Source organism: Prionailurus bengalensis, chromosome E2 (genome assembly GCF_016509475.1).
Source record: "Prionailurus bengalensis isolate Pbe53 chromosome E2, Fcat_Pben_1.1_paternal_pri, whole genome shotgun sequence".
In the NCBI taxonomy this organism is placed as follows: Eukaryota; Metazoa; Chordata; class Mammalia; order Carnivora; family Felidae; genus Prionailurus; species Prionailurus bengalensis.
The window spans coordinates 12,194,141-12,216,655 of NC_057352.1; the positions used below are offsets into that span (position 1 = coordinate 12,194,141).

General features: G+C 54.2%; 1 protein-coding gene and 1 long non-coding RNA gene across 2 annotated transcripts; one reads left to right on the plus strand and one right to left on the minus strand.

Annotated features, from left to right (window-relative positions):
* Positions 1-1,443: 1,443 nt before the first annotated feature.
* LOC122495163 lies at positions 1,444-2,801 on the plus strand. The gene is made up of 2 exons (XR_006300348.1): positions 1,444-1,604; positions 2,196-2,801. It is a non-coding gene; the product is annotated as an uncharacterized LOC122495163 (long non-coding RNA).
* Positions 2,802-7,153: 4,352 nt separating this feature from the next.
* Positions 7,154-21,832, minus strand: IGSF23 (immunoglobulin superfamily member 23). The gene is given in 8 exon segments (XM_043601016.1): positions 7,154-7,508; positions 9,139-9,292; positions 11,264-11,536; positions 13,071-13,400; positions 17,153-17,411; positions 17,413-17,568; positions 19,933-19,951; positions 21,801-21,832. Coding segments are annotated over 8 exon segments (1,257 nt in total). The 3' UTR covers positions 7,154-7,474.
* Positions 21,833-22,515: the final 683 nt, after the last annotated feature.

Genomic DNA, 22,515 nt, shown 5'->3' on the forward strand with positions numbered 1-22,515 from the left:
CCCAGGCCCCCTAGCAGCTCTGACCCTTGTTTTGTGACACCCTTCTATCTTTCTAGACAATTCCCCTTTTGGGCTTTGGCCAGTTTGGAGGGTTTTGTCTCCCACTGACCTCTTTGGCTTGGACCCGGTGCCCACCCATGGCGCGTGGATGTGGGCAGGTGCCTCTGGTTCTGGTGTCTCTCACCCTGGCTTGTAGGTGAATTTCTGAATGGGAACATGGAGGCTAGTCTCTGGGAAATCTCTGAATTTTCTGGCACCCTTGTTCGGGGGTGCTGAGTTATCTCTGAACCTGGAACCTGTGGTTGCCGCTACATTCCTCCTCCGGACCATGCTGTCACCCTCTGGGGTTCCCCCTCCTCCAGGGCTCCCCCGGCCACTGTGGCTCCAGCTGCCGCCCCTCTCAGAGGTCTGGCTCGTCAGAGGCTGCCCCCTCCTCCGCGGATGGGAGGTTCAGATTTGGGGCCCGCCTCATCCCATACCTTCCTTCTTCCCCGCCGCAGGACATCTGACTTCTCTTTGACAGGCATGGAGCCTCTGTCTCAAAATAAGCCGTAAGAGCCCTGATCCTAAACCATGTCATATAAAGAGAATGATACTCAGTCACTGAAGCTTAAAAGTGGGGTCAAGGCAGAGCTGAGAGTTCGGGATGAGGTGAAGGTTAGGGATGGAGTCAGAGACGAGGTCAAGAAGGGGAAGGGTCTCAGGGATGGGGTCAGTGGGAGGGGGAGGGCCTTCGGGGGCTGGTTTTCCTGTCCCTCCCCCTGCCAAAAAAAAAAAAAAAAAGGGTCAATAAATACTTGGGAAGGCCTAAAGCTCCATGCTGTCAAAATCGCCTAATTAGGGGCGCCTGGGTGGCGCAGTCGGTTAAGCGTCCGACTTCAGCCAGGTCACGATCTCGCGGTCCGTGAGTTCGAGCCCCGCGTCAGGCTCTGGGCTGATGGCTCAGAGCCTGGAGCCTGTTTCCGATTCTGTGTCTCCCTCTCTCTCTGCCCCTCCCCTGTTCATGCTGTGTCTCTCTCTGTCCCAAAAATAAATAAAAAACGTTGAAAAAAAATTTTTTTTTAAAATCACCAAATTAAATAAAATATCTTGTTTCAGGTCTGGATGAACCCAGGTGAGGATGTGATGGGGGGGAGATTGTTGCCACTTGGAATGGGTGTGTTGAGACAAGAGACAGCCCCTCCCATGACCCCTCCCCACCTCTGAGCCCTGAAGGTGGTCTGGGGTCTCCTTGGAACCCCTCTCCTTGAGTCCTTCCCTTGTGTGAAGACACCATCACTTTTGAACCTGTCCTCAGCGCCCGGGCCTTGTGGGTGTTTCTAGTGCTTTGCCCAAGCCGAGGGTGCTGTCCTGGGCAACCCAGTCCACGCCATTTCCCGCCTGCGTGGTGGAGTCAGTTCCTTGCTTTCCTAGAAGCGAGTTTGTTGGGTCAAAGGGCATGCGCATTTGTGGTTTTGGGAGATGCAGCCCAAATCATTACCAGTGAAAATCTTGCCAGTGAAGGAGAGTCTAGCAGTGAAATGCTTACTATCCAGGGACCCCCCTGGCGGTGAACTGGAGCTTCTAAACTTTCTGATGTGAAGCTTTGTCCTGAAGGGTCTGATGTAGGAACCTGGAGGCTGGGTGGGAGGGAGGGGGGCAGAACGGGTGGGGAGGGGAGAGAAGGATGAGGGGAGGGAGGAGGGGTGAGGGAGAGAGAAAGCAAGGAGAGGGAAGGCAGGGGAGGAGGGAGGAGGGGCTCCGGAACGTGACTCTTTTGGTTCAGATTCTGGTTTCACCAACGAATAGCTGGTGATGGTACACCCGGATCAGTTCTCTTGCCTCCTTTTTCTCATCCCTAAAACAGGGGATCAAAGAAACCCCTGGTGATGGTCAAATAAGTTATGTGAAAATAAGTTAGATGGTTAAAAAAAGCAATTTATGTAGCGGCCTCGCAAATGGCAGAAGCTATTATTGCTGTCCTGGGGCAGGATTTTCACCTTCTGTACTCTGAGGCTAGGCAGGAAAACGCTGGAAAGAAACCCCCAAGCAACCGCCATAGGCCCATCCTTCCCCAAGAACGGGCTGGCTACCGGAGCGGGCATTTCCTCTTTATCTTCTCCCGCCAGGCCTCGCCCCCACATCCACTGAGGTGTAGGGGCGTAGTGATGCCTCTCCACGGTTGTTCCCTGTCTCCCCTCTTCCATATCCTGCAGCCCTCCCGCGGCCCAAAGAAGGAAATGAAACCTACCCTCTCCAGCCTGCCTCCTTCCACCACTGGTGACTCATCAGAGCCCTACCCTGTGGCAGGCAGGTCTGGGTCGTGAAGGACAAAGTCCAGACTGTACATGACCTGGCCTCTGACGACAGCTTGAGGTCACTTCCTCTCCTGCTTTACACATCAGCCAGCAGAAGCCCTTGCAATCCTTTGAATCAAACTGTGTTTGCTCACGTTCGCGCTGGGACACCTCTTCCCTGTGACCCTGGCGGTGGTCACTCACACTTCAGTTCACCGGCCGAGCCAGCCCAGCTCCCCCCACCTCCCGAAAGCTTTCTTGGTTCCCCATGCCGGGCAGTCCCTCCTCTGGTGTCCCTGAGCCCTCCCTAGGCTTCCCCGGCCCGGCCCGGCCCACTCTGGGTTGTCACTACTTGGGGAGGGTTCTGTTTCCCCCACTAGACGGTGAGACCCCGGGAGGGCAGGGCTGCGGCTGCCGTGCTCAGCCCTGGGTCCCCAGTATCGCCCAGCAGAGAGCTCTACACAGACGGGGGGGGGGCCAGAGGGAGGCATGTTGAATGAATGAATACAGGAGTGCACGAATGAATGGTTTTGGCAATGAGTTGATCTCTGATTATCATCTGTTAGGCCCCTTTCCAACGGCAGCACATACACTTCTGTTTTCTGTCGATACTGGAATTTAGAGAAAAATTACTCATTAAGTTCTGCGTGTGTCTGTATCTGTGTGAGAGAGACAGAGAGCGAGCGAGCGAGCTTGAGAGCTTGAAGAGAGTCTGAGGAAAGAGCTGGGGGGGGGGGGTTGTGGGAGGCGGGGAGGGCTGAAGACGTACACAGGGAGTGGGCCAGAGGTTTGGATTTTGGAGATGGAGTCTGTGAACTCTGTGAGGGCAGAGGCCACGTCTGTCCTGTTCCTGCCTCTAGCACAGAGCCCGCCACGCAGGAGGTGCCCAGTGAATATTCGTTGGGCGAACGAAGGAACCAGGTGTTGTTCAAGTCGCCTGGGAATCTCGTGTGCCTCTGTCATTGCGGATCGTAGTGTATCCGGGGCCGGTGTGGAACCAGAAGTAAATTCTTCCGGTCCCCTTCAGGGAGGAGAGTCTGACTCACTTCTGATAAGCATGGGAGGCAAATATGGGACTGCAGTCACCACTCTATTCTGGGCTCCCAGAGACATCAATACTCCCTACAGGTCCTTCACCCTGGAGAGCTTGGGTGGGTCCTCAGAACTTTTGGTTCACCACTTACAGCAGCTGCTGCTGGTCTGGCAAACGTGGGGGTCGAGGAGAAGTGGACGCTGGCGGAATGGAGGTGAAAAACACGAGTTGTGCAGAGGAACTGGGGCCAGAGGTTACAGCTGGAAATCCCATCTCCCCTCGACCGCTTCTTGCTTCTTGTGCTCCTGCCTGTGGTCCTCGAGCACAGGGCAGCAGAGACGGCTGCCTGGATGTCTGGGATGCCTGGATGGAGGAGGAAAATCCCAGGGTTTCTTCGTTGTCGAGTTTTGTTTCGTTTTCGTTTTTGTTTTTGTCTTCTACCTGGATACAAAACGTGTGATGCCTGCACAGTCACAGAATAAAGCAGAACGGGTTCAGGATTCTCAGCTCTCTTTCTTTTTAAAAAGAAATTTTTTGGGGGGCGCCTGGGTGGCGCAGTCGGTTAAGCGTCCGACTTCAGCCAGGTCACGATCTCGCGGTCCGTGAGTTTGAGCCCCGCGTCGGGCTCTGGGCTGATGGCTCAGAGCCTGGAGCCTGTTTCCGATTCTGTGTCTCCCTCTCTCTCTGCCCCTCCCCGTTCATGCTCTGTCTCTCTCTGTCCCCAAAATAAATAAACGTTGAAAAAAAAATTAAAAAAAAAAAAAGAAATTTTTTTTAACATTCATTTTTTTTGAGAGAGAGAGAGAGAGAGAGAGAGAGAGAGAGCGCAAGTCGGGGAGGGACAGAGAGAGAGGGAGACACAGGATCCGAAGCAGGCTCCAGGCTCCTAGCTGTCAGCACAGAGCCCGACGCGGGGCTCGAACCCACGAGCCTTGAGATCGTGACCTGAGCCGAAGTTGGACGGTCAACTGACTGAGCCACCCGGGCGCCCCAGGATGCTCAGTTTTCTTATCTAGCATTTCCTACTTTTGACAACACTCTCCACTTGTGCCCCCACCCAGGGACAGGGAGGGGGGGATGTGGGGAGAGGATTTTGCTTGTTCTTGGCTCATACTTTTCACGGTGGCCCAACTCGTCCACCCCTCCGTGTGGTCACAGGCTCCCTCCTCGTCATGCAAGCTTTGTTTCGCCAAATGTCGTCTAAATCTTTGACCTTATGGTTTAAAGCTTAGGGTTAGATGTATCCATTGGTATTAGACCGGCTGCCAGGAAAAACAGAGCTAAAACAACAGTGGCGTGAGACAAAGGTGTGTTTCTTCCTTGGTGCACAGAGAATCCAGACACGTTTAAGACAGGGCCAGTTGGAATGGCTTCCCGCAGTCTCCAGGCACCCACTTTTCAGTGGCGTGTCGGTCACCCGGAGATCTCTGGTTTGTGCTGTTTTCCAGTTTCCATGGTGAGCGTGCTGTGGCCAGGCTCACCGAGCACACACTTGTAACGGCCACAGACCTTGCCATCGTGGATGAGATAAATAGTAAATGTTCACACCGGTCACTATTTAACGACACGATGCGGTTACATGGTATACAGCAGAACAGTGCCGGGACCGCGTTCAACCAGGGGACCGAATTTGTAACAGGGCTGGTCAGGAGGTCTCTTTGAGGACATGTGCTGCCGTTTATTTTTGTGGGTGGGGAGGGCCATGACGGTAATTCTCAGCTGTCCCGAAGGGCGAGCGAGCAGCCTTGCCACAGCCTTGGCCAGAGGACAGCTGGCCCCCGGCCGGCGAAGGCGGTGGCTGTGGTGTCACCGCTGAGACCTCGCCAAATTGGGAGCCGCAGGAACCAGCTTCCTCCCCGTCACCACCCAGGCCGGAAAAATAACTCATTTCTCCTTTGACAGGAGGGGACAGGGAGGAGAGAAGGGACAGAGCAGGATGATTCAGGCAGGAAAGGAGCTGTTTAGATATCAGGGGTTTCTAGGTTTCTCAGCAAATCTGAGCCTTTGCACAGACCAGGGTGGGGACCCCAGAGGCAGTGATCTACACATACGGGTGTTGGGGGATTTATTTATTTTTAACAAATAGGGGCGTGGGTTTGGGAATGGAGTAGACTTGAGTCGGCCTCACGCATGGCTGTGGAACCTGGGGCAAGTCACTCGCCCTCTCTCCGAGCCTCCCCTGCTCTGTCAGGAAAAGGGAGGTGGGCTCTCCTTTCCTGTGGACCCGGTGAGGATGACACGGCTCATGAGTCACCTACGGCACAGAGCGTAGTGACGGCTACACAGACAACCCTCCACAGACAGTATTCGAACTCACGTCCGTTGCTCTTCTTGCTAAGCAGCACGATGCGGTAGGTGGCTTTGTGCCGGTCACAGAAGCACTAATGCTCCTCGGGTGTTAGATGCATCCGCACATCGGCGTCCTCCAACAGCTCAAAATCAAAGGGTCGATCTTGTTTATAATTCAGCCACGGATTCCCCCGGGGGGCTGTGGCCACCGCCCCCACTTCGCTGCATTTCAGATGTTTTTCGTTCATGAAAAGGAGCAAAAATCAGCTCCGTGTGTAGAAGACGTTTTGGGGTGCCTACCTAGCTTACAAGGCCAAACCTGCCCCCGTTCTCGGGGCAACGAGCCCCCACTGACGCGGCCGGGCCCCTTGAGCTCTGCTTGTATGAAGCATCCAGGGCCCCACCCGGGCCCCACCCCCCCGCCACAGGAAGGGGTGCAAGGTTGACACGTGACCTGAGTGAGCCAATCAGATGCCTTCTCCAGGGGCTTCGGGAACAAGGCAAAGGGGGTTCTGTGGATTTGGAAGCTATGGGATTGTGTCTTCACCCATGTGGATGGGGAAGCATTGAGAACCCATCTGCAGACACAGAGAGAGAACTAGGAGTCTAATGTACCCGGAAAAGAGGATTACAAGGGGTGAGGGCTGGGGGCCGAGAAGGTTCCAGCAACATTCCTGCTTTCTCTCTCTTTTTTTAAATGTTTGTTTATTTATTTATTTATAACATATTTTTAATGTTTTTATTTATTTTTGAGACAGAGCATAAGCAGGGGAGGGGTAGAGAGAGAGGGAGACACAGAATCTGAAGCAGGCTCCAGGCTCTGAGCTGTCAGCGCAGAGCCTGACATGGGGCTCGAACCCATGAGCCTTGAGATCATGACCTGAGCTGGAGTTGGATGCTTAACCGACTGAGCTACCCAGGCGCTCCAATGTTTATTTATTTTTGAGAGAGAGAGGCAGAGGATGAGTGGGGGAGGGGCAGACACACACACACACACACACACACACACACACACACAGAATCCGAAGCAGGCTCCGAGCTGTCAGCACAGAGCCCAACACGGGACTCGAACTCACAAACCGCGAGATCATGACCTGAGCGGTTAACCGACCGAGCCACCCCGGTGCCCCAAGGATGTGCCATTCTTCATTTCGGGCCTAAGAGGCATTGCGCCTCTGTCTCCCTCCTGGAATCCTGCCTCTGGCATGTGAACAAGCTTGGGTCTGCCTGCTACAGGATGATAGATGATGTGGAGGACAGGTTAGTTGTCCCAGACGACCGTCCTAGTGCAGATAGCCCCTGGGTAACTGCCACCTCATCACAGAAGTGGGAGTGGGCCCAGCAGAGACCAGGAGACCCGCCCAGCTGAGCCCAGCCCAAACTGATAACCCTCAACATTGTAAGCTAAACCCATGGCTGTTGTTTCAAGCCATTAAATTTCAGCGGGGGGGGGGGGGGAGGGGGGAGTATTTTGTTACACAGCAAGTGCTAACTGATACACCCTTGGATTTTTTGAGTGTGTGCGTGTGTGTGTGGAAATCTTGGATCCTTATAGTAAATTCGTCCTTTTGTTTTTATTGAGCCACTTAAGTGAGTATCTTTCGCTGACAGCCCACGAATTTTAGGAAATACAGGCTACTTGTGTAGGTGCCTTCCCGGGGGTTGGTGAGCTGGGCAGATGGGAGGCTGGTAATTGCAGAGAGGGGAGAAAAGCGGTCCCTGGGACCCTCAACAAGACGAGAACATCCCACGGGCAAATGGTCAGGAGGGAGGGGGTCTCACTGGAGCCCCCAGTAACTTCCTCTTTTCCCCAGCCGCGGGATGCTCTTGCCGCCTTCCTGGCATCACCTCTTAGGCTGACAGACAGGTGCCCACTTTAGCAGCACATCCGCAGTCTTCGTCGGTGAATCCTACGACGGAGAACGAGAAGTCGTCACCGTCATCGCCATCAGCGTGGCTGACGTTTATTGAAGGTTTACACGCACCAGGCACGATTTGCAGCGCTTTGGTCCTCCTGCCACGTGTAATCCACACACTCCCCCTCTGAGGTAGGTATTACCACTGTCCTTGTTTAACAGAGGTGGTTAAAGGACCCGCTCAAAGTTCCGCAAGCTAGCGGATGAATGGCAGAGCTGGGATGCACCCAAGTAGCCTGGCTTTGGGGCCCGCGGCCTTAGCGACAAGCGGCAGGGGTCTCTCTTGCCCTTGGTGGGTGCGGTCGACGTGTGTGGGGCTTCCCCTCAGTCCATACCCCTCTTTTCCGAGGACTGCCCCTCCCCACCGAGAGGGTCAGGACAGCCCTGCTTGTCCTCACGACCTCATCTCTAAGGCTGAAGCTGTTTTGGAAGAAGCTGGTTCCTTCTGGCTGAGGTCAGCAGTGGTTTGCCATCATAGGTCTGGGCCAAAATGGTAGGGGGACGGGAAGTGACTCCCCCCGCCCACTCACGGGGGGCGGGGACTGGATCTCTCATCCTTCCCCTCTAAGAACGTGGTTTTGGATTTGGATCTGGGTTTGGTTCAGAGTCAGCCATCTGTCAGCTGTGCGTCCTTGGGCCAGCTGAGGCGTTTCTCTGAGCTTTGGTTTACTCATTTGGAAAATGAGGCCAAGGATGTACCCATCCCTCAGAGTAGCTGGGACTTGAAGGCTCCCGGGGCTTACGCAGGATGAGCTCACGGATGAGCATGATGCAGGGGTTCAGGGAGCAGCCTGGCCCTCCCCCACCCCTGCCTGGGACTCGCGGACTGGAGCCCTGGCCCCAGCCTCTCCCAGCTGATCCACAGGGCCTTTGCAAACCACGTCAGCTCGCAGTGCACAAGCTACGGAGGCTTGTACTGTTGTGGCGGGAAAAGAGGCCGTGTAGGGTAGGGCGAGAACCAGGAGTGAGGCAGGGTTCTGGGTTCGAACCCCTCCTCTCCGGCTGCGGGGTCTGGGCCCAGCCACTCCTCCCCGAGCCTGGGTTTCCTCTTTGACACACACAAGATCTTCTTTCCTATCCGTGACCCCCAACCCCATCCGCCGAGCTCTTGTGGAAATGAAATAGAATCATGTTTAGCAAGCACATAACCGTAAGATATTACAGTATTGGGATCATAGCTAACACATCTAGGATTAGAATGCGAGTCAGACGTTAAGTCAGGTCCTGTCCCTCTTTGCTCGAAACCCTCCATTGCTCTCAGGTCACTAAGAACAAAAGCCGAGTCCTTGCCAGACATCCCCTGAGCCCTCCCTCCTTTGCTCAGTGTCTTTGCTCAGATGTCAGTTTCTCAGGGAGGCCTTCACTTAGTTCAATTGCGCCCCCTCCCCACCCTGGCCTCGCCTCCTGGCCTTACCAAGGCAGACCAGCTCCAGAATCGTCTTCTGTCTCTTTGTTCCCTGGGGGTCACCTCGGGCGGGTGCATCAGGGCTCAGTATCCTGAGTCTAAAGCTTCTTGGGATGAGGCTATCGGTTGGGCTTCTGTCTGGCTGCAGAGTGAGCTCTGTGTCTCGTGGGGGGGCCGAGTGGACATCAGGAGGCGGACGGGGGTGAGGACAGGACATACCTTAGGCTCTGGACGATGGTGAAGCCCACACCTCCTATCAGCATCATGCCCCCCACATTGGCAGCCACCAGGAGGGCGACGGCAGCTCCCCCTGACACGGACAGAACGGGGTCTGGCTCGATGGGCTCAGCGTCTGTGGGTTCCACGTTGTCTTCTGGGGACCAAGAAGGGGTGAGACTGCACACCCCTGCCTCCCACCATGTCACCCCCTGAGTGTGTCTTCAGTCTGCCCCCTCTTCCCCACCCTCCCGTCTCCACCCCGGCCTCCCTCTGGCTCTTCTGCCCCTGTCTCTCCCCTCCCCCCGACCTCCCGGCCACACGGGGGCCAGAGGGTCTGTGGAAAGCTCAAATGTGTCCCTGTTCCTCCCCTGCTCAGAACCTTGCTGTGGCTTCCCAGGGAGCAAGCATCTCTCATTTTGGCCTTCGAGGCCGTGCCAGCTGGCGAACCTCATCTCTCTCTCCCCTCCACCTTTATAACCCGGTCTCATTGGACTCTGCCCAATTTTCCAAGCTCACCTCTCTCTCCTACTTCCGGGCCTTTGTGACCCTAGAATGCTAGTCCACCCACCCACCACCTTGGCCTGGATGATTCCTATGTATCCTAGTACCAGCTCAGTTGTCCCCTCCTCCAGGAAGCCCTCCCTGACCCCCTTGCTGGATCCGGTGCCCCCTTGAGTCCCACATCCCTTGGCTCCCCCACCCCAGCCTTGCCCACTCTGGTCACTACTGTCTGTGGACAGGGTTGCCTCCCACTGGTCTGTCCCTTCCTCCCCCCCACCTCCCCGCACTCAAACATTACTGTCTGGGGAAAGGGCCAGGGGCTGTCTCCATCACCAGAATGTCCCCAGCACCACCCAGCACGGGCCAGTCACATAGTAGGCGGGCCAATAAACATCTCCTGAAAAGCTGATGAATGACTAAGGGGGTCTTGGAAGTGCCATCATCCTCAGTGAGCATAGCAGAGTCACCGGCTGCTCTAAGATTTAAACTTTTTTTCTCCCAACGAATCACCCCAAAACCAAATCCTGAAGCTCCTACTGGACCCTGGGAAGCTGGGAAGGAAGAGGTGGCTGGGACCCCGCCAAGCCAGGCTTTCCAGCCCCCGCCCTTTCCGTGCTCTGGACCTTTGCTCATGTGGATCCTGATGCCTAAGTGCCTAAGTACCTTCCCTGCTCCTCTGGTGACCAGGTCCTCTGTTTCATTCTTGCTCACCCGGAGCCACGTGTCCTCCGTGCATAAATACATGAAAAAGAATGTTCAGGAGGATCACGGCTATTTAAAGCACCTGCTTTTTTTTTTTTTTCTTTTTGAAGTGGGCTCCGCCCCCAGCTTGGGGTTTGAACTCATGACTCTTCCGATCAGGAGTCACATGCTCCACCGACTGAGCCGGCCAGGCGCTAAACCACCTGTCTCTAACAGATGTTCTGCTGGTCTCGTTCACATGTTATTTCTGGCCCTGAAAACAGTCTTGCAGACATTTACACCGTCACCCCGTCATACACAGGAGCAAAGGGAGACCTGCCCGGGGGATGGGGGTCCACGTACGGTAACAGTCACGAAATTAATAACATGGACAACGCTAGTTGTAGCAATGATATTAGCTCGTGTTTACTGAGCGCCCGCTGTTATTTTGGGCTGTTCACCTGCGTCCTCGCTGAAAGCTCACAAGTACGCTTTGGGGCGGGCACTGGTGTTTTCTCAATTTGCAGACGAGGACCCTGAGGCCCAGAGAAGTCAAGGCACTGGTCCAGAGTCACACAGCTGGAAGAGGGGGAGCCAGAATCCAAATGCCAAAGCCCCCGCTCGGGACCACTCATCGTCACCTGCATTTTGTCATGGGTGTGTGCTCAGACTCCGAGAGGTTAGGCTCTCACAGCCAGCAAACAGTCGGAGTCGGGACCCAGACGGCTGGCTCCAGATCCTGAGCTGAGCTTTTGCTAAGAGCTCATCTCTTTCTTCTGTAAAATGGGCTAATGATCCCCACTCTGCCGGGCAAGATGAGGGGATAGGATGACACCTTGGCTACGAAGGGTCTCCGAGTGGACTGCTCTGTGGTTGGCTCCGGGGAGCCAGGACAGCTGGCCACAGACCAGCAAGGGTGCAGAAGTCTGGGATGGGGACTCACGTGGCAGCGAGATCGTCACAGGATTGGAGGGATACTCTCCCTGGCTGTTCTTGGCTGTGCACACATAGGTGCCCAGATGCTCCCAGGACAACCTCCGGATGATCAGCATATTCCCAGTGTCGTAGGGCTCCCCGTCGAGGGTCCAGTGCAGCACGGGTGTGGGGGTGATGTAAGAGGCCAAACACTCCAGGATCACTGAGTAGTTGAGGTCACTCTGGATAATGCCCTGGACGGCACTGGGGAAGGTCAACAGCATCACCCCGCTGGAGCTGGCTGTGCAAACGGAGAGCAAGGCCACGTGGGTGGAGACCCCTCAGAGAGGCTGAGCATTTCTTTTGTCCACACAGAGGCATCCATCCATCCATCCATTCATTCATTCATTCATCCGTCAATAAATGTGTTTGGAGTTCCTGATCTGTGCCCAGCGTCGCTCCAGACATAGGGAGTCGCAGACCTGTGGGTCCCCACCCCCCAGCCCCTCGCCCTCACCACTTCCCACTGCCAGTAAGGCACCTGTTGCCCGAGCTGCCAGGGCCCGCTGTGCCCGAGGAGAAAGCAGGCCAAAGTGTTGGGAAATGGACATACCCGGGGGCAGCTGGTATATAAATACCCCAGCTCCCCCGCCCTCAGCTGGACCGGGGTGAGGCCAGGGAGCTGGGAGGAGTGGCTGGATTCTGGATTCGTTTGAAAGCAGAGCCCAGTTCATGCTCTGTCTCTCTCTGTCCCAAAAATAAATAAACAGTGAAAGCAGAGCCCACAGGATTTGCTGATGCCTTGGAGAGAGAGAGAGAGTGAGGAGTCGAGGAGGCCTCCAAGGCCTGGGGCCTGTGCCACTGGCTGCCGTGAATTCCTCTTTGCAGAGATGGGGCGCATGTGATCTTCACAATAGTTTTCTTTCCGTATTTTTTCCAGGTCAAAGACTCGAGGTCCAGGGGTTCTTGGGCCCAGGCTTCACGGTCAGAGAGAGAGACGCACAGCTAGTGTCTGAACCCGGGAAGTCTGATGTCGTGGTGAGTACTGGGAGCCTCCACGCTGAGCTGCTTTCCAATATCAATGCGATATGATAAAGTGAAAAGAATGTCAGCTCAACCAAAGAACTCATGGAAGGCTTCCTGGAGGAGGTGGTGTCTGAGCTAAGCCTTGCAGGAGGAGAAAGAGCCCATCGGGTGTAGAGACAAGAATCAATGTAACAACAGCTGCCTGGGTGTGGCTCTTACCAGGAGCCAAGCACCATTCTTCTTTTTTTTTTTTTAATTGTTTAATGTTTATTCACTTTTTGAGAGAGAGAGAGACAGAGGCTGAGCAGGGGAGGGGCCGAGAGAGAGGGAGACACAGGCTCCAGGCTCCGAGCTCTCAGCACGGAGCCTGACGCGGGGCTCGAACTCACGAGCCGCGAGATCGTGACCTGAGCCGAAGTCGGACGCTTAACCAACCGACTGAGCCACCCGGGCGCCCCTGCCGTTACGCCATTGCTGGTGCCCAGCATCACCCAGGACAGAGAAGGCACTAAAAAAGGATCGGATGTGTGCGAAACAATCAGCATTGGTTAAGTGTTTTGCTGAGTGGAAGGAAGTCTGAGCTTCTGTGTGAGGCCTTACAGGGCCCTGCACGGTCAGCCCCATGGACCGCCCGCTCTCTCTGCCTCCCCCCTAGCCGCACGGAAAAGCCAGCGGCTTCACAGGGCCCATGCCCTCTACGCGGCTCGGCTCACGATTCCGCAGGCTTTCCAGATCTCTCTTTACCCCTCCAGCCTTGCCCGGGCTGTTCTCGCTGCCTGAGAACTCGGTCCCTCTCGGGGCCCACTCACCTTTGCCTAGAAGCTGCTCTGTCGCACGCCTGCGTCCTCTGCCGGCTTCCAGCACTGTGTCCTCAGCTGTCACGTGTCTGATGATCAGGTCGCCTTGGGTGTCCCACGTCTCCTGGCCGCTGGTGTGGCCGGGCCCCGGGAGGCCCTCGCGGGGGAAGAGCGTGGTTTCTGGCCGGGTCTTGTGCTCTCGGAACCAAGAAGTGGAGAGAGCGCCATTGAGGCTTCCGGGGACGGGCAGGGGGGCACGGGCTCCTGCGGTCAAGGGCTCTGGAGACGCAGAGGAGGGCGGCTCCAAGGAGACAGAGCAGGTGCAGGATGTGATCAGGATACCTTGGAGGAGGGGGGGAAGAGAGAGGAGAGAGCAGAGGGGGCAAATGGGACCAAGGGCGAGATGCTGCCCCAGCGGGTAACCCTTCCTGAGCTGGCGACAGTGAGTGTGGCACTCTGAGAGCTGATAACTGTGATGATGATAGGGACGATGTCGGAACGAAAGGGAACGTTGGCTGAGCACCTCCTATGAGCCAGATACTGTTCTGAGCGCCGAACACGTACTATCTCACCTACTCCTTCCGTCCACCCCTGCAAAGCGCACATCACCCAGGGTAACCGTGCAGATCTGTTGTCTCCCCTTCTCTGCCCTGCTCTGCTCCCCGAGAGGCTGACTCCCCTGAGCTGCCTCGTCGGGTCCCCTTGTCTTTTGCTTCCGGTTGGCCTCTGCCGGTGCGAGTGACGGCTCCCTCCCTGCTCCGTGGACGTGGGGCGGCTGTGTCCCTCCACTAAGGCTGCCGTTGTCGTGTGGCCCTGTCTATGCGCCACTCTCTTTGGGTCTTGGGGTCTGCGGGTCTTCTCGCGGCTTCTAGCACACGGGAGGTAACAGCTTCTGCTGTGGCCAGCCTCAGGGTGCTGCGCGATGCCAGGGGGGGTTGCCTCTACCCTGCTTCTGCCTCCGCAGAGCCTCCCTTTACTAACCTCCTCGCCCATTACTCCTTTTGAGAAGACCATCTTCCAGCCTCAACCCTGAGTAACACAACTGCCACACCCCCGGTAGGAGGGAGGAAATGGAAGCTCAGAGAACTGGAGACCATTGTCCAGGATGTCCTAGGTGGTACACAGCAGGGCTGTGATCCACAGGCGGTCAACAATCTTCTTTTAAAAAAAAATTTTTTTTTAATGTTTATCTTTATTTTTTAATTTATTTTTTATTAAAAAAAATTTTTTTTAATGTTTATTTATTTTTGAGACAGAGAGAGACAGAGCATGAACGGGGGGGGGGGTCAGAGAGAGAGGGAGACACAGAATCCGAAGCAGGCTCCGGGCTCCGAGCCGTCAGCACAGAGCCCGACGCGGGGCTCGAACTCACGGACCGCGAGATCACGACCTGAGCCGAAGTTGGATGCTTAACCGACTGAGCCACCCAGGCACCTCTCAACATTCTTCTTTTTAATGTTCATTTATTTTTGAGAGAGAGAGAGAGAGGAAAAAGGGGGGGTAGGGTGAGAGAGAGAGGGAGACATACCGGGAAAAATTATTTGCAATGGATCTCACAGACCAAGAGCTCATTTCACTAATATATAAAAAGCTCCGAGATCTCAATAAGCGAAAATATCAGCAACCCAACAGAAGCTTATACAAAGGATGTGGGTGGGCAAATCCATAGGAAAGAAAATTCAAATGTCTCTTGACCTAGGGAAAACGTTCAGCCGTGCTCATAGTAAGAGAAACGCAAATTAAAACACACGGAGGTAACGCTCTTCACCGATCAGGTTGGCAAAGATCCAAGAGGTCGATGATGTGTCATGTTGATGGGGCTGAGGGCAATGGGAAAGAACGTCTTATGCGTGGCTCATACAACCCCGTGCGGAGCACATGGGCTTTTCAGATGGAAAATTCCCATATCCTTTGACCCTGAGATTAAAGATCAGGGAATGTGTTCTATGGATTAACCTTCCCCAGTATAAAGTGACTTCTGGGCAGGGTCATTTGCCACATCTTAGTTTTAATGGCTAAAGATTGGAAATATCCAAGTGGCCGTCCATAGGGAACCGATTTAATAAATTATGCTCCATTCACATGGTGGAACAAGACAGCTGTACAAAAAGGTGGGGAAGGTCTCCGGAACGCCGTGAACTAAGAGGGAGAGATCGCCAAAGTAAGCAGTTAAGATAGAAAGGCAGGCGGCTGGACGGTTCTTACGGTACGATAACTTTGGTGTAAAAACGGGAGAAAAGTCAATCTGTAATATTTGCATTTCTTATAAACATATAAAGAAACTCTGGAGGGATGCACAAAGACAGTGGCTACCTGTGTGTGCCGGCAGGGGGGAGGGGGACCTTTTATATCCCCTTTATATATCTTTGAGATTTGAACCATGGGCATGTATAAGCCATTCAACAAAATTAAGTAAAATTTGAATATAGGAAATAAGAGAGCATAAACTATGTTCTCAGTAGTCTTTCACACACACACACACACACACACACACACACACACACCCAGAATGCAGGCTCCAGAACTCGACTGCCAGCATGGGGCACCTGGGTGGCTCAGTTGGTTAAGTGACTGACTTTGGCTCAGGTCATGATCTCGCGGTTCGTGAGTTCGAGCCCCGCGTCGGGCTCTGTGCTGACGGCTCAGAGCCTGGAGCTGCTTTGGATTGTGTCTCCCTCTCTCTCTGTCCCTCCCCTGCTCATGCTCTGTCTCTCTCTGTCTCTCAAAAATAAATAAATGTTAAAAACAATTTTAAAAAGCAGTATAATGAGTGGGAACCTTTTAAGGATCTGAAATGCCCCCTTACAGAACACAGGTGAAAGCATCAGCTCTCTTCCTGAATGAGAAGTGATGGCAAGGGTTGGAACAACTCCTCGGGCAGCATCATGGGAAACAAACAATGCTGTGCTCCGTAAGCGGCTGTGAGAGGTCAGCCGTCCGGGATCAGTCGGCACAGTGCCAGGGCCCCGGGCCAGATTCTCCCAGCCATTTCCTCACCGGTCCCCTCAACAGCTCTGAGGTCAGCACTAGTCTGTTTTACCGGCAGGGAAACTGAGACACCGTGAGCTTCGGTCTCAGACCCAAGGTCATAAGTGGCGAGCTGGGAGTTGTCCCACTATAGCGCCTCCTGGGTGGGTGATGGGCCTACTGCCCGCTTTGTACCTCCACTGATTTCATGTCTGAGTCGGCTGCTGGTAGGACTTTTCTGTTCCCCTGCTCGTAAGCCTTCCATGGCTCCCCAGCGCCCTCAGGACACAGTGCAGATACCCTCGCCTGGCACCCTCCTACACCTCCGTGCCCCTCTCGCCATCTTCCCTCATTCTCTGCGTCGGAGAGACTGAACTCCGGGCAGTGGTTCGGGCCTCCGGGCCTTTGCACGTGCTGGTCTCCCTTCCTAGAATGCTCTTCCCCCTAACTCTTTATCTAGCGGTGATTCCAGTTTCTGCTCAGGTACCCCTCTTCTGGAGCCTTCCCTGACCCTCAGGCATGCTTGGTAATAGATACTACAGTGTCTGGGCAGGGACCTCAATAGATGGAGTGAGGCCTTGCTCTTTGCTGCAAAGTGACAGGAATAAAGTGCTCTCCCCAAGGACCTAGGTGTCGCTTTTTCTTTCTTTCCTTCCTTCCTTCCTTCCTTCCTTCCTTCCTTCCTTCCTTCCTTCCTTCCTTCCTTCCTTCCTGTTATTTTTGAGAGAGAAAGATAGCACAAGTGGGGGAGGGGCAGAGAGAGGGAGAGAGAGACAATCTGTGTGGAGCCTGATGGGTGCTCGAACCCAGGAACCTTGAGATCACGACCTGGGCCAAAGTCAGATGCTTAACCTAAGGAGCCACCCAGGCCCCTCAGGGTGCTTTTCTATCTCTAGGGAAACAATTTGCATTCTTCTTTTACGAATCACAGGGCACAGGGATGCGATTTGCATAACAGTTGCCACATTTTTTCTGAGCTCTCATTTTGATTCTGACAGCTTTGGGAGGTCCTTCCCTGGCCACCCCCTCCCCAGCTTCAGGCCTGGGCCCTCCTCTTTGGAGACTCTCCCTAGGAGTGTCCTCTCCCTGTCCCCAACCCTTGGGTGAAGCCACCGTCTCTTTCGCACCTGTTAGAAGCAGCCTCTTCCAGGCAGGGCTGTGGCTGGGGCCGGCGTCCAGAAGACACCTCATGCCGCGTTCTGTCAGGCGGCCGCAGAGGGGAGGTCGCCCCGTCTGGAGTGCCGCCTTCCTAGACAGACAGGCGGTTAAGGTCTCAGCCTTGGCCCCGCCCCCGTCCTGGCCACAGCCCCGCCCCCTTCCCCTGGCTCCCGCGTTGGGCTGGAAATTCACCTCCCAGATCCGTGCCCTGTGCCCTTCGCTAGCACTGGGTTATAGTGGTGGTGGTGGGTGGGGAGCACGCAGGGGCAGGATTCTGGAAGAAGGGGCTCTGGGGCTTTGTTCCCCTCCCTCTCTGCGCACTCCCCCCACCCCCCAACCCTGGGAGAATGATGAAGATGAAGGGTGGGGCAGGATTGTCCCGCCTCTGTTACTTCACATCAGAGAAGAGAAATGGCTAAAGGTCATCAGGTAAGAGGTAGTGGGGGGGGGGGGGGGGCTCTTGCTTGCCTCCTGACTTTGCTCCAGCCTCCGGGACCGTCAGCTCCGAGCCTCCACTTTTCTCCTCTCTGAAATGGGGATGTCGATCATCGAGGGGCCTCAGAGTCGGTGGGGCCAATGGACATCAGATACCCCGCAGAGTGCCTGGCATATAGTAGGTGTTCAATAAATCGGCAGTAGCTGTTACAATAATGCTAAGTATTGCTGTTGGTATCCAGGATGTCCTGGGGGCATGCTGGGAAGTCCTTTCTCAGGGCCTTGCTCATACTACATCCGGAATTTTGGCTTCTGGAAGGATCAGCCACAAAAGCTCCTTTCTCTCAAGTTTTTGACCCATTCTTTTCTTAATAATTGTATCCACTCAAACTAATAGCTGGCGTTTACTGAACATCTACCATATGCCGGGCACAGCCCTTGCCCTTTAAGGCTTGTTGTCTGCCTGAATCCTCATTAGCAACCTCGAGGGCTCAGTGTGAGCATCCGCACTTTCCAGGGGCGCACAGAGGCTAAGTAACCCACCCAGCCTGACACAGCTATTCAACATGGCGTCTGTCGGTTCTCGGACGGGGCCACCTCAGGGCCTTAGCACTAGCCGCTCCCTTTTATTAGCGCCTTACACAGATCGGCTCAAGTCTGACTGTATCTTATTGTTCCCGTCTCAAATCAAATATGAACCCCTCAAAAGGACCCTCCCACATGCCTGCTGCGAGTCTGGCCTCGCTTCTTGCCAGCAAGGCGCCCTGTTTCATTTTCTTTCCAACATTTGCCCGCTCGTTTATCTCCCGTCTCCCCTCTCCCACGCCTTCCGGTCTAGAATGTCAGGAGGGTAGGGATTTTGTCTGAATTGTGCCTGGCTGTGTCCACAGCGTCTAGAACAGTGCCTGGGATATCATGGGTGCTCACTCATTTTTTTCTTTTTTGAGTGAATGAGCGAATGGGTGTACCGGGCGTGTTGGAATTTGAACTCAGATCTGACTCAGCAGCGCGTGCCTTTCCCTCCCCGAGAGGCCCAGATTCTACGCTGGGGCAAAGTTTCACTCCCAGGTCTTTATAAAGAGTCAGTATCGAGGGACTTGGTTATATCTTTATGGGCATTGGCCACACTGCCTTTTTTTCACGGTTGTTTGTGAAGGCCTGCTGGGGTGATTAGCCAGGCCAGGGGACTACCAGTGTGTGATGAGCAAACACTTGCAACACAGTCAATATTCCATCTGTGGATGAGGAGCCTGTGGTTTCAGCTTGTCCAGCTTTCAGGGTAATAGCGCGGTTCCGGGGAGAGGAAGCCCGGGGTGTGGTCAATCAGAGCACTTCATCCTCCAACCACAGTGACTGGGGGGAGGGCTGGACACGTGACTGAAGTGTAACCAACAAGGAGAAGGAGGAGATTTATGGAATTTCTCTCCCCCAAACCCAGCGCCCCAGTCTAAGTAGGAGAAACACTTGGCCAAACCTGAACTGAGGGACATTCTACAAAATAGCCTGCATTCCTTCCGGTGGCCACAGCCGAGAACTTGTTCGCAAAGGAGACTCAGGAGATGTGAGAACTAAATGCAGTGTGGGATCCGGGATCGGATCCCGGGAACAGAAGAAGGACATTAGTGGAAACGTTGGTGAAATCTGAATAATGTCTAGAGTTAAAACAAACAAACAAACAAACAAAAAAACAAGTCCCACTCGGAGGAGACAGTCACGACAATTTCCAGCATTTACTGAGAACTTGGACTCTGAGTGGGGCACAGTACGGGCAGGTGTCGCCACTCTCCCGGAACAGGGGAGGAAAGCGAGGCACAGAGAGCGTAGCCGACTCATCTGGGGCCGCGCAGCTCGTAGATGGCTGGGCAGACCCAGGCTCCGGGCTCTGGAGCCCATGATCTTAAACCTTATATACACCTTTGGGCCTCTTAACATCCATAGGTGTTAGATATTCTTTCCGTTTCTTTCCGAAACAGAGATACCACGGATGTGGTTAAATACTTTGTCCAAGGCCAGACTCTCCTAAGTCACACTCACCCCAAGCCGGTCTCACTTCCTCCCATCCTTGGACAGTGAGTTCCCTGAGACACAAAGGTCCTGTTTTCCGGGCTTCTTGAGCCCTTGTGACATCATTCGCCTCTCCTGTTGTGTGTTCTGTGTTGTGTGTGCCAAGAGGCACCCCCCCCCCCCCCGTCCTGCCAGGGGCTAGGGCTGGATGGTGGGGGGACGTCTTACTCCACATGTTTTGTGCTTCCATGGAAAGACTGTTCAGAGGCAACCCGAGCTCCCTCCAGGGGGTTTGGAAATATCTGCCTACCTTTGGGTTGTCACAGGGCCTGAGGACAGAAGGGTGTTGACGCGTACCGGACTAAACAGCCTGCAAGAATATGCAGCACTGTCCTTTATGGCAGAGACCCATGTCGCCTAAAATGCCAGTAGAGCCCCAGTTAGAAACCTGGAGTTGGAATAAGGCTCCGGCTTTTGTCCTCCTGTCCCTGTTAGGCTGATGAGCCTGGGAGAGGAAACGGAGCTTTGTGTGGTTCGGACCCAATCCCTCCGTTTTTTATTTGATTTTATTTTTAAATGGTTATTTATTTTTGAGAGAGAGAGCACAAACAGGGGAGGGACAGAGAGAGACACACACAGAATCCGAAGCAGGCTCCAGGCTCTGAGCTGTCGGCACAGAGCCCGACGCGGGGCTTGAACCCACGAGCCGGGAGATCATGACCTGAGCCGAAGTCTGACGCTTAACTGATTTTAAGTCTCCCCTCCAGTTGCCGGTAGAAAAGAGGATGTCTTTTGCAGAGTATCTGGAGCTTTTCCTGCAAAGCAGGCAGGAAAGACCAGATACGGGTTTCCCCCTGGATGTCGGAGGCTGCAGACAAAATGTCTCTGGGGGTTTTAGATTGTGGATTCATTCGCTCAAGCCTTCCTTCTTCCGATCTGCCTTTCCGTGCTACCGGGGCTGGGAAGCTAAAACCACGCTGCCTCACTTCCCTCGAAGCCAGGGCTCTGCCAGTCTGACCCACTGCATGAGATCCGGAAAGGGGAAGCGAAATGGTGGCCATGCTTCTGTTTCTGCCACGGATTTCGACAAGCACCGTCAGGTAGAGGCTGTGTCTTTTTCTGGGGCATCAGCGGGAACTGGCTTCGTGCATTTGGAGGGGCTCTTATCTGTGTGCATCTAGCAAGCGTGGTCTGGTTCTGGAGCCGACAACTCCGTAGTGGAGCAGAAATGTGAGTTCCTGCATTTCTATGCTGGGGGAGGTAGCAGCTCCTCCAGCGGGTCAGTTCTGTGGCTTCAGAACTGGGGGGAGGCGCTGATGGAATCGGCTTCCTTTTCCTTCCCACCAGAGAGCACCCAGCTGTCTTCCCCTGGGGTGGGTCTGTCTCCTTGAGCCTCTCAGAGTGGGAACCGACCCAATCTGCAATCAGATGCACAAGAAGGTCGCAGCACCAGACCTAGCCTCCCAACATTTAGAAAGTACAGGTTGCGGGGGCATCTGGGGGGGGGGGGGCTCAGTCGGTCGAGCATCTGACTCTTGATTTCGGCTCAGGTCGTGATCTGGGGGTTGTGGGATCTGAGCTGCGCGTGGAGCCTGCTCAGGGTGCTCTCCCTCCTCCCCCTGCTCCTCCTCTGCTCTCTCTTTCTCTCTCTAAAATAAAAGAAAAAGAAAATAAGATGCACGAGCCCTTCCCACGTGAAAACAATTTTCTCACGTTCCTGTTTCCGTCACAGCCCACAGAAGGATAGGAGGGAAACACGAATTCAAGTGACACAACACTGTTTGTTTCAATAAACAGGTCAAGCAGCGTTATGATGTTCCTTTTTTTTTTTTTTTTTTTTTAGCTCCACGAGGGTGGCGGAAGAGAGACGTGACAATGAAAATTCCCAAGTCTTTGCACCTTTCAGGAAAAGAGAGCGTCGGCGTAGGTCGTACTAGCAAGGGCAGCAGGTCATTAGTTAAAGACAACCGGTCCAGAGTTGGGAGGTCTTAGGGACTAACTTGTGGTCCCTGCCCTCCCATTCCTATGTTGAACCCCCAAATTCCAATGCGACCATATTGAAGACAGGACCTTGAAAGAGGCGATTAATTTTAACTGGGGTCGTAAGGGTGGAGCCCTAATCCAATAGGATTGGAGCCCTCGTAAGAAGACCAGACGACACCAGGGATATGTGCACACGGGGCAAAGGCCGTGTGAGGACGCAGCGACATGTTGCCTATCTACCAGCCAGAGGGGCTTCAGGAGAGACCAACGCTGCCAGTACTGATCTTGGACTTCCAGCCTGAGAAAAAAGATTTCTGATGTGTAAGCCACCAAGTATGTCCGGTAATATTGTGTTGTGGGAGCTCTAGCAAACTAATACGGGAGGTGACAGGTGGCTGTCGGAGGATGAAGCCACACCAGTCTTTGAAGTCTAGGGGTCTTATAAATAAGACTCCTTTGTCAGAAATACATTCACAAGGACGGTTTCATGAGGGAGGGAGGGAGGCTCTGCTTTTCTGAAGGTGCAGGGGAAGTCGGAATACTTTCTCTTTCTCGCATTCCTGAGGTCTTTGTCACCCGCGGTCAGAACCGTCAAGAGTTTCCAGGCAAGGTCTCGAACTTTCCCGATGCAAAGGAAGTATGAGTGCTAGGATTTAGGGGGAAAGTTTTCCATTAGCAATAATCGTGCCTCAGATAAACCGTTGGCTAGGTTACTGCCACTGTGGAAAGTTGTGAATAATAGGACTGTCAATAAATACACACAAGGCGTGCAACGTTTTTCACCCACCAAGGTAAAGAAACCAAGCAGGACAGAAAAATAAAAATTTTGGCTTGAGTTGTTCCAGGCCGGCTTTGAACCTGGGCCATCTTTTGGACTTACTAGCCTGTCACTTTATATCCCGTTTGGAGG